Source organism: Tiliqua scincoides, chromosome 2 (genome assembly GCF_035046505.1).
Source record: "Tiliqua scincoides isolate rTilSci1 chromosome 2, rTilSci1.hap2, whole genome shotgun sequence".
NCBI classification, from domain to species: domain Eukaryota; kingdom Metazoa; phylum Chordata; class Lepidosauria; order Squamata; family Scincidae; genus Tiliqua; species Tiliqua scincoides.
The window spans coordinates 161,391,659-161,402,641 of NC_089822.1; the positions used below are offsets into that span (position 1 = coordinate 161,391,659).

Consider the following 10,983-nt stretch of genomic DNA (forward strand, 5'->3'; position numbering starts at 1 on the left):
GCTAATCTTTCTGAGGATGTCTGTAAAATGATGCCACCTACCCTGAACAGTGCAGAAACAGTTTGGAAAGATGAACCCTTCTTCTTGGCTCCTTTCTTCTTAGTGCCACCACCTTCAGCTGGAAAGGAAGACAAGTCGTCTTGTTGTCAATTACCTGTCTTGTAGTCATTTCCCCCAGTATGCAGCCCACAAAGTTCTAAACAAAATGACACCGTTCTAAACGAAATGCAAACAGTTTCCATAACTTACCATCTTCTAAGGCAGCAAAGCTTGCATAAAGATTGGCCAAAATCTTAATTGACGATTTCTGATAAAGCCCCACAACGGTTTCATTCAGAGGGTCCTTGTTCTTTTCCAGCCAGCCAGAGATGTTGTAGTCTACAATTCCAGCATAGTGCACCAGGGAGAAGTGGGCCTCAGCCTTGCCTTTGGCAGGTTTAGGCTTTTGGAAGTTGGCAGATTTTCCAAGATGCTGGTCATAGAGCTTGTTCTTGAAAGAGGTGTCAGTTGCCTTAGGAAACATGCACTCCTCTTCTAGGATGGAGAAAATGCCCATTGGCTAAATTGAAAAACAAACACATTTTCATTTCAGGTATCTCATCCTCAGAAATGGGCATTTATTTACAAAGCTCTGTTCCAGCGTACCTTCTCAATAAGTTCAATGCAGGCAGCCAGATCCATACCAAAGTCTATGAAAGTCCATTCAATTCCTTCTTTCTTGTATTCCTCTTGCTCCAGCACAAACATGTGATGGTTGAAAAACTGTTGGAGTTTCTCGTTGGTGAAGTTGATGCATAGCTGCTCCAGGCTGTTAAACTAATATAACAATAAATATGATTAAGAAAACTATCGCTCACACCTCAAAGATACAGAGGTAAGCAACTTTTTTCATTTTTAATTCATTTTTCAAAACTTCTAGGCAAAACTATAAATGATTTGCAGGCCAGGCAAAAGAAGCACCTGGAGAATATTTTAATTAATGACTCTCTGGGAATTGGGTGAAGCTGTAGCTATTTGCCATAAATACCAACTTTCTTCTCCCTAAGAAAAGAGACCAACATTGGATGTATGCAGCCATTTTCCCAGAAAGAATTCAAAGGGTAGAAAGAACAGTTTGCTATTGAGAGAGCCTTGAAGAGAGCCTTGAAGTTGCAATGGATTTACATACCTCAAAGATTTCAAAGCCTGCAATATCTAAGACTCCAATGAAGTGTTGTCTAGGTAACTTTGTATCCAGTTGTTGATTGATGCGGGCAACCATCCAGAAGAATGCCTTTTCATAGACAGATTTGGAAAGAGCATTGACAGCATGATGTACCTGTGGGGAACAATTCAGACAATTAGGGGCCAGTGCGTAGTACACATCAATGTTACTCCATGAAAGTTGGTGACTTGCTGCCTGACCCAGAGGATGTGAATGATGGAACAAAAATACTGTCAACTAAAATGGAAGTTTGCTGATGAATGTCATCACTGTCATTCCAATAAATTTGATTTCACCTAGACTGGTAATAGTAAACTAAAGAACATACTGAAAAGAAGGCATCTACTTTATCCAAGTCAGAGCTCCTCACATAACTTCTGACCTGCCGCATGGACTCACCTGATCCACAGTTTGACCTTTGGTCACATATTCATTCCCCACTTTCACTCGGGGGAAGCACAAGGCTTTCAACAAATCTGCAGAATTCAGGCCCATCAGATATGCTGTCTTGTCAGCATCTTTAAAACAAAACATATGATATATGTGAAAACACTTTCAGAACAACCAGGGCTCCTGAACAGCATTGGTGGAATTGGCAGACCTAGCCTGAATGGTATCTGTTACCAAGTAACTAGTTTACAGTAACTGAAAGCCATTCATACTTCTTGTCGGAGTAGAAGGATGAGCTAACAATAAGACATCACTTGAAACCATTTCTTGAAACCCAGGGTGGTTCCCCCCCCCCCAATTAATAGTTTTGTTGAGATTTCAAAAGCAAGCAGAAAAGCAATAAAAGAGCAAAAGAGAGTAAGTGGTACATCTCTCTGAATGAACAAGAACATCTTAATATCATGACTACCCTCTCTCCAAAATCTTCCTGTTACCCCAATTCTGTCCCCCACCATTGATGACAATGCAATGCACCAATGGGACACATGCTGCGTCCAATGGGAAGGCAAATAGGCAGCCTGCCAAAGGTAAGTTAAAGTATTTTCTACATACCTCTGCTTAGGCCTCCTGGTGGCCTATGGGTCTACTGAGACTCACACCAGCTATATAGCTGGTGAAAGGCAGAGGAGAGAAAACGGGTGGGGCAGATTCAAAAAGAGGGGATAGGATGCTGGTGCTGCCAGGGTCAACTCTCTCCTCCATGAACCACCCCCCTGGACTCCCCCTCTCCACAATGGAACACCCCCAAACCTCCCCCTCCCCGCCCTGCCACCTAGTTACTGTGATTGGTGGCACCTCTGGGAGCCAATGGCACGCACACTGCACTGGTACGCATTTGCTGCAGTGGTCCAGAAGCATGCTAAGGTGACCCAGCTTTCACACCACTGCAAAGGGCCTTGCACTGCCAGAATATGAATTCTGGCAGCACGCAAGGCCCAGATAGGATTGGGCCGTGTGATCACCTAACCCTATCCCCTGCTAACCTTTTAAAGTGGCGACCTTCTAGTTTCTCTGGAGGCCTTACCTTCAGCGCCATCTGGCTCTGCCTGCTCCTCTCGTGGTTTCTGCTTAAACTTCATGTTCCCGTAGTGCATCACTGCCCCTGTCAGTTTATAGATTCCAACTTTCTCCTCAGCAGTGAAGCCCAGAATGTCAATAGCTGTCTGTAACACAAAACAAGGTGGCTCATGCAGCCGTTTGCTAAAATAATAAGTCAATGATTATATTATCATCATTGCATATTTTCATTACTCACATCTGTAGCTATCAGTTCTTCTTGGTCATCAATGCTTTGGACTGCAATCTCTCCTTGACTTATAAATGGATAGTCATAAGGATTCGTTGTAATAAGAAGCATTTCTGAAATGCAAACAGAAGAGTTTGGTCATTGGTTCAGGTCTCCTACCGTGGACTAAGAAATGTCAAACCTTTTTTGTTTTAATTCAAATACAAAAGGAAATTAACATATTATGTACAGGAAATATAATTTTATCCATATATCAAAGCAGCTCTAGCAGAAAAATAATAGAATTATTTTGTGCCTTATGAGATTTCCTGTGAAATTCAGATTGCAATCCTAGGCACATTTACGTGGGAGTATGTCACACTGAAATCAGGTCTTACTTTGGAGTAAACATGTTTAGGCTTGCACTATCAGGAGGACAATAAATGAGAGTCTTAATTACCAATCAGTTCTGGCTTCTTATTAGAAAGAATCTGATAGAAAATGTGGTAACTTCTCTCCGCCTTCAGCTGGAATGTTACTCTTGACTTTTCCAGCAGATCTGCAATAGAGATTCACATGAATGTTTTTAAGCCATTTGATATACAGTAGTCCCCCATGCAAAATTCAACAAGAACCACTCCTACTTAGCATTCTTTGAGCAGCCTTCCACTCAATTACCAGACCACACCTGCCACCACCAATATACAGTGGTAGAAAATTATATTTTCAGTTCAAATACTTACAGGTCTCAATATCTGCAGAGGCCAACTTTCCAGTGGTACCAAAATGAATACGGATGAATTTGCCCTGGTAAAGTACAAAGGGAGAACAGTCATTACTGAAATATACAAAATATAAGGATTAGATCTGTTTCTTTCTCAACTGGAAAGGTTTTCTTAGGAAACATGGTTCACAGAGGGATTTTCCATTAGAAGCAAGATACTGTCCCACACACAGAAGAAGACGGGAAGACCTGGCACATGAAGAGCAACATGTATGCACTGGAACTGCTGAATCTCAACTTCTGGTTATTATCTTGCTGCATCTTTGATATGCAGCACTCCTCTCCCTCCCCTGCAACATATCAAACAGCAGCACACTGCTTTTTCAAACTGTATGAATCAAAAAGTCACAAAAGAAAGGTGCTGAAGCAAAAGTTCAGTGCTTGAGGACTTGTAACATGAGAGTACAAGCTAAAAGTGAATCGGAGAAATTTCCAGATGAAATGGATCTGTGTATTGCCTGTAAAGTACTCCGGAGTCCAACCACAAAGCATTCCCTTTCTCTTCAGTGGGGCACCTGCCAGTAGTATACATTGATGATCAACCCAAGGATGTAAAATATAAAAAGAATATCATGAAACAGTTGGTGTTGGCTGAAAAGCTATCATGACTTCTAGACCCTATAAAGCATATGCCACTTACAAAACGGGAGGAATTATCATTCCTCACAGTCTTGGCATTCCCGAAGGCTTCCAAGAGGGGGTTGGCACTGATGATTTGATCTTCCAGTGTCCCCTGTAAGGATATTTGAAAAAATGTTAAACAGGCAAAATGTCAAGATAATAATGGAAATAGGTATAAAATTATAAATAGGTATAAGATAAATAGATAAAATAGATATAATAAATAGGTATAAGATAATACTCGACACTTAATTTCACAATTTTTGTGCAGCTAGTATGGTCCAGAAAGCATCTATTGCGCTTGAGACTGGGACACCAGGATTTAACTTGCAGTTTGCCTTCAGTGGGCACCTTACTGCTCAGAATTTGCTTTCATCAAGTGACCTGGCATCCATAACTTGCTCTATGCTCTAGTCCAATGCTAGCCTTTCAGATTTCACAATCTGCCAGCGTAAAGCTGGGCTGCTGGCACTTCTTCCACTCCATTGTTCTGCAGCCCACTACCAACAGTGTGGGAGCTGGTAAGCCCTGAATCGGCAGCAGTGGCCCACAGAATCTCTACTGGAACAGGTAGCTCAGCATCAGGGCTGCTTCAGGGGCAGATAGGGCTGAGGATCAGACCAGGGATGGGAGGGAATGGAACTCAATGGCAGCTGCACACTCCAGATCCTATTTCCCCTTCCTGGCCTGAATGTTTGCCCTGAATCTGCTCAGACAGATGCCAGATAGGAAACCCATTGGGGACCAGGTGGCCTATGGGGAGCTAAGTAAAATGTTATTACCTCTCCTGGGCTGTCTGGTCCTGTGCTGGCCCATAGCATGTGATGCGTGGTCTGTTGGCAGCACTGCATGCTCTGGGCCAACGGGGGATAAGATTGCACTGTTACTCTTGAATCTGCGTGCCTATTCAAGGGGTTAATCAGAACTTAAAGCATGATCAAAGTTAGGGAAATAGCCCCTGGATCATTATGGAAACTTCATTCACGCTCTTTCATCTCAGGATGAATGCTTATTTCAAATACACAAATGTACATCGTATGTTCATTATTTCCTACAAACAAGCAGGAACCCTTCAGTTATTCAGGATCACAAGCAAGAGGGTGTTGCTAATCTGTCCATAGAAACTAGAATTGTTGAAAATAACAGCATGGAGAATGACATGCCTCTTTCCATCATCTGGACAGCTGTCATGGACTCGATCATGAAGAAGAATCATGTGACTGGTAACTGGATGTTAACCATGTTTCGTAACCCAGACACCCATTTTGGCCAGAGGATGGTGGAGTGTTAAGAAAGACAAATGTTCAAACCCTTTTCAACCACTTCTAGGATCTCACTGTTCACAGCAAAAAGGAATGAGATCATGATTGCAAAGCATTCTACGTCCTGGACGTGTACATAAACTGTATAGTGTTTGCTTTCTGTTTATCGTGGACTCTGGTAACATACATTGCAATATCAATTAATATTATGAAAATTATCATTGTTATTACTTAGAATTCCAAATGTTTTTATTGTGAATGAAATTTGTCAAAGGTTGCTCACACTGCTGTCTAACATAGACCCTGTAAATGCGGTTTCCATGCATAATGGGTTGTTATTTTTTGGCTGTGAACTATATAGAATTCTACTGAAGGGCAGGGCTTTAAAGCTGTCAAATCCTCACTGTACTTTAAGAGAGAACATAACTGGCCAGAAGTTGTTTAGAGTCTACGATTCTTCTTCAGTGCTTCATGCAGTCTTATGATTATAGATTTATTTGCCTTTCTAGGGTCAGACCCACTCAGCGTACCTTCATCTTGGATTGGGATTCCTTTTTCTTGGTTGCATCTCCAGCTGCAATTGTTGCAAAGTACTGGATGACACGCTTAGTGTTCACAGTCTTTCCGGCACCAGATTCTCCACTGTCAAGAGAGTAACCAAGCATCAGATCAAGAGCTATGGAAGAAAATCAGCAACGTAACAAACTTACTCTAGCATATAGCACAGAATGAACTAGAAAATGATACTTGCGTGATCAGAATAGACTGGTTTTCACGATCTGCAAAAAGGAGAGAGAGAGAAGATCATGCTTGCCTTGCAGAGTAAGCAAGTGCTGAGTCACTGTGCCAACCACTGGATTTATTTCACACACAGTGCAATCCTAACCATATCTGCTCAGAAGTAAGCCCCACTGAGCTCAACAGGACTCAGATAAGTGTGGATAGGATTGCAGCCTTAGACAGGATCAAATTATACACATGTCCTGGGACTGATGATATGATTACTATTTTCCCAGTATTGCCCCCTTCACACAGGTATGTGTGAAGCACACTTACCTGTTAGCATAAACTGATAGGCATTATCAGAGATGGAGAAGATGTGGGGAGGGGTCTCTGTACGCTTTTTGCCCCGGTAGCCACCCACCACCTCTGGGTTGTACACAGGCAGCCATTTGTATGGATTGATAGTGACACAGAAGAGACCGGAATAGGTCTGCATGAAAAACCAAGAGAGGGCTTGTTAGACTCTAACCACCCTCCAGGATTCTTCTTTTGCAACAGGCTGAAATCACTTACATAGATCATCCAGGAACTGTAACGGTCTTTGAGGTTATATAAAACTGCAGGCTCATGCAAGTGTGTCAGCATTGCCATGTCCTCAATTCTGTCAAACTTTGGGGGGTTCATAGCATACACATCCTCTGGCTTGACAGTCAGTGTCTGGAATGCAAAGAGGAAATGACTTCATACAAAGACTTCATTTACAATATATAAACTTACAAGACAAACATTCTGCCTTTAACAGTGATGTTATTGTTGTACCTGCACACCCCTTTGCCACCATCACAACAACTGCCTTCTCCTTGTGGATGGCTTTTAATGAGAAAATAAGCTTCATATTGAGGCTTTATACTTGTCAAGCCCTGCCTTCAAAATGCTGCAGTTTTTAGAAGTTCCACTAAAATGAATCTTCTAGTGAGCTTGGAAATAATTGTCTGCCCAGCCACACTGTGTGGAAAAATTTTATGTACTTCATAGTTTATTCTGGGAGATCCAGTGCTTTACAAAACTTGTCCCATTTATTCTCCCAATAATCCAGTGACGCAAGAGAATGTTTTGCCTCCACAAGTGACCTTCAGAATTGTGCAGAAATGTAATTCTGGTTTTCCATGTTCAACCCAGCATTCTTTCCACCACCAAAGTGGGAAATGATGCACAGAGGTGAGCCCTGAGTTTAGCCCATCCTCTCTCAGCCATTCGCTTACTTTGTGGAAAATGTGGTACACACTTGCTAAAAAGAAAATTTCCCCCACCCCACCCCATTTTCCCATAGAGTTGCTCACCCTGCCATCGTCTGTTTCCACAATTGTCTTGCCACCTTCAGTGCCCTTAATTTTTCCTTTGGCATATTCCTCCTTGGGTTCAGCCACGAAGCAATAGGTCTTGGCATCAAAGGGCTGGTTCTGAGCTTCTATTCGCTCTTTCTCAGATTTGCGTAGGAAAGGGGCAGCCACCCCAAAAATCTCCATTTCTGCGTCCCTGCTCATGACTGCAGCTACAGGAGAGACAGGCAATTCAGTCCCTTTCAGTCTGCTCAAAGTCAGATCATGTGAACAAAAACTTCCATGTACAGCCAGCACCAAAACATAGTCCTAACTCCTAAACCCACTAGTGTGTAGCAGTGTCTACAGTCCCTGTATAAGCAGGAGATCAGTTTCTCCTCCACAACAATTTCCTTTGTAATGATAACGTTGTACATTAAACACTAGACACAATCTCCCTCCAGTGTTCTGCAAGCCAGAACCCATCTCCTGCTAGAGTAGGGATCTCCAAACTTTTTGGAATGAGGGTCACATCATATATTGTACACGTGCTTGGAGGCTGAAAACAAAATCAGTTTTATATAAAATAAATGATGACTAAAATTTAATGAACGAATATGTTTTACTTGTATCTTGTTTGTAATCAGCAGGATATGTTTTTATAAATAACAACCTTTCTGCCCCACACCATATTTATCACCACCTTCCCGAGCACATTCAGCATCAGGTTGCTGAAATTTTGCTACCCATTGAGCTACTGTTAACTTTTTGGTTGTGGGAAATAAACAAAATAACAATGTCAGGACATCTGTCCACAGTTTGACTTGGGGGGGGCATATAAGCTGCAGCCCCATCCCTTCGCCCTCTGTCTCCCTCCCTCTGGCCACCACCTGGTCAGTGTGCAAGGCTCAATGCCTCCCTCTCAAAGGCTACACAAAGGTTCCCCTTAAGGGAATGCCTGCAGGGGCAGAGAGGAAGGCTCTGTGGTTACCTGGTTGCTGAGGGCTAGAACATTAAGGCTTCCCCAAAACCATGCCAAGAGCCGGGTAAAATTTTCTGGCAGACCAGATGTGCCCCCAGGTCGTGGTTTTGACACCCTGTGCTATATCACTATATTTCATACTCCTTTATCATTAATTATTAATGCAGGAGGTCTGGTCTAGAGGGTAGAGCCTCCATTTGCCTGAAGATTAACATCCACAAGGTCGCCAGTTCGAGGCCACCAGCACCGTGCGACCTTGAAGCAGCTGGCAAGCTGCAGCTGAGCTGTTCCATCTGCTCAGAGCGTGGGAGGATGGAGGCCAGAATGTTAAACCAGATCGGAGTGTAACACCTTGAATGTAGTGGTTCTTGAAAGAAAGAACCTTCTTTCAATTTGTAAAAATCCCTGCGTGGATTTAATAAGCTTGCCTATGTAAACCGCCTTGAATAAAGTCTTGAATAAAGACCAAGAAAGGCGGTATATAAATACTGTATATTATTATTATTATATTATATTATTAACAAGAACATTTTTACGCCAGTCTTCAACAAAAACGTTCACAAAGCGGTTCACATTTTAAATCAAATAATTAAAGGGCTCTTTGTCCCCAAAGGGCTCACAATCTAAAAAGATGCAGAACATCACCAGCAAACAGCTACTGGAAAAGACACTGTGGGAGTGAAGCTATTCTCTCCCTGTTAAATATATGAGGAATAGCACTTGAAAAATACCTCTTTACCCAGTTAGCAGCCTTGTGCCCAGAGAATGGGTGTCTGTCATAATTTGGAGCTGATGCTAGCAATAGCCAGCTCTACTGAGCATCCATGAGATAGTTGCACAAGTGCAAAAACTGGACTCTAGCACAGAATACAGCATCCTGCAATCACAATGTTTTCTTAAAAAGCAAGTTTCCAGGCCTCCTGACTGAAGAAAATGTTTCCAAATATTTGACCAGTACCTGGGAAATTATTTATCACACTTGTATCATTTCCTTTTCCCAAAAGTTCAGGGAAGCTTACATAAATTATGCAGCAAATACATGCAATGTTGCCTGATTTGCATTATTTAGTCTGATTTGTTGCTTTGGCATAGAAATTGGGGGGAGTGGGGGAGATTAGACAGAATATGCCTAATCCTGGCAATAAGCTATCAAGTGCAGAAGGATCACTCTTTGTGAGATTATCTTAACTCACAAATTATGACCAAAAATGCTGAAGAAGCTTGCTTCTTTGACTACTCTTTTAGACCCATCTGGTACCCATTGCTTGTTCAAGAGCAGCTGAGATGGATGGATGGAGTTGCGTAGTCTGATACTTGTGCCTTGGGCACAGTGCTTTGCTCAAAGGAAGTTCCTCTATAGAGGAATACCTCCCACTCCTGGTTCATATTTAATTACTTGAGTACCCTGCACATGCCTGATCTTGTCTGATCTCGGAAGCTAAGCAGGGTCAGGCCTGGTTAGTACTTGGATGGGAGACCGCCTGGGAATACCGGGTGCTGTAGGCTTATACCATAGTCTTTTGAGACTGAAGGTTGCCAACCATGCAGAGTCAATCAAGTCAAGACATCTGGACAGAGACAAAACTGGGCTCCCTCCTACTTCCAGCATAAGCACAAATGGAAATCCCCATTTTCTTCCTCCTATAGTAGCACAGACAAGACTGGGGAAGGTCTCTGTATGTGGGGTTGACAGCAGTTGTGCAAGATAAGAAGACCATGTGGGACAGAGGCCACCTGTATAATACTCTGCAAAATGCTGATTGAATTGGGTGGTTTCTATATAAAGTGACTGAGTGGTGGCATGGACCTGTGTGCCATAGATGAATGATAAAGACACCTCCCCCAGGTTTTAGGACCTTCAAAGAATAGATTGAAGTATGTGCTGGGAGATCAGGGAGGTCTCATTTGAGAAAATGAATTATGTTAAACACGGAAGCGGATGACAGGGAAGCCTGGAAGACTAGGGTTTCCAAGTGATGGTCCACATATTTCTTAGTTCCCCAGTCTCATAATTTGCATGCAGGAAAGCTAAAGTATATATGCATGCGCATCCCACAAACACCAAAAAGCACTGCAGTTCACATCAAGCTATAGCAGACCTACTTGGCAATTTAACTCCAAGTATGAATAATATTAGCATCAAAATGAATGACATTTATGAGGAAATAAATCAAAGCTTGAAATCTCACCTATTTATGATCAACTCCCAGCAGAAGAAAGAAAGCAACTGGATGATAATGTCTAACCTGCAATGGAGCAAACAGTACAAGCATTGATGAGCCCAGGATGTACAGGCAGACTAACAGCTGAGCATTTGTTACAATCTTCCCATGCGTAAAGGCTCAAAATATATAGCAGAGATTAACCCTCTTCACCCAACACTCCCTCACCAAAAAATGTGTCCTGCGCATTT

The 10,983-nt window shown here is 42.4% G+C and overlaps 1 protein-coding gene, 1 long non-coding RNA gene and 1 pseudogene across 2 annotated transcripts in view; 2 read left to right on the top strand and 1 right to left on the bottom strand.

Annotated features, from left to right (window-relative positions):
- LOC136641706 (uncharacterized) overlaps window positions 1–6,535 on the top strand; it is a 41,506-nt gene extending 34,971 nt beyond the window's left edge. The window contains exons 10-11 of the long non-coding RNA XR_010793908.1: window positions 739–874; window positions 6,056–6,535. This is a non-coding gene — a long non-coding RNA (uncharacterized lncRNA). The remainder of the gene's footprint in view (window positions 1–738; window positions 875–6,055) is intronic.
- Window positions 1–7,813, bottom strand: part of LOC136641705 (myosin-3) — a 30,476-nt gene extending 22,663 nt beyond the window's left edge. Inside the window, exons 1-15 of the mRNA XM_066617698.1 lie at window positions 7,610–7,813; window positions 6,843–6,986; window positions 6,603–6,759; window positions 6,298–6,325; window positions 6,077–6,188; window positions 4,304–4,396; window positions 3,623–3,686; window positions 3,340–3,438; window positions 2,910–3,013; window positions 2,679–2,817; window positions 1,604–1,722; window positions 1,169–1,318; window positions 646–816; window positions 250–559; window positions 42–118 (exon numbers count right to left, since the gene is read on the bottom strand). Of these exons, the coding sequence (XP_066473795.1) occupies window positions 42–118; window positions 250–559; window positions 646–816; window positions 1,169–1,318; window positions 1,604–1,722; window positions 2,679–2,817; window positions 2,910–3,013; window positions 3,340–3,438; window positions 3,623–3,686; window positions 4,304–4,396; window positions 6,077–6,188; window positions 6,298–6,325; window positions 6,603–6,759; window positions 6,843–6,986; window positions 7,610–7,813 (1,971 nt within the window). The remainder of the gene's footprint in view (window positions 1–41; window positions 119–249; window positions 560–645; window positions 817–1,168; window positions 1,319–1,603; window positions 1,723–2,678; window positions 2,818–2,909; window positions 3,014–3,339; window positions 3,439–3,622; window positions 3,687–4,303; window positions 4,397–6,076; window positions 6,189–6,297; window positions 6,326–6,602; window positions 6,760–6,842; window positions 6,987–7,609) is intronic.
- Window positions 7,814–9,957: 2,144 nt separating this feature from the next.
- LOC136642973 (5S ribosomal RNA) lies at window positions 9,958–10,076 on the top strand (annotated as a pseudogene).
- The last annotated feature ends 907 nt before the right edge of the window (window positions 10,077–10,983 follow it).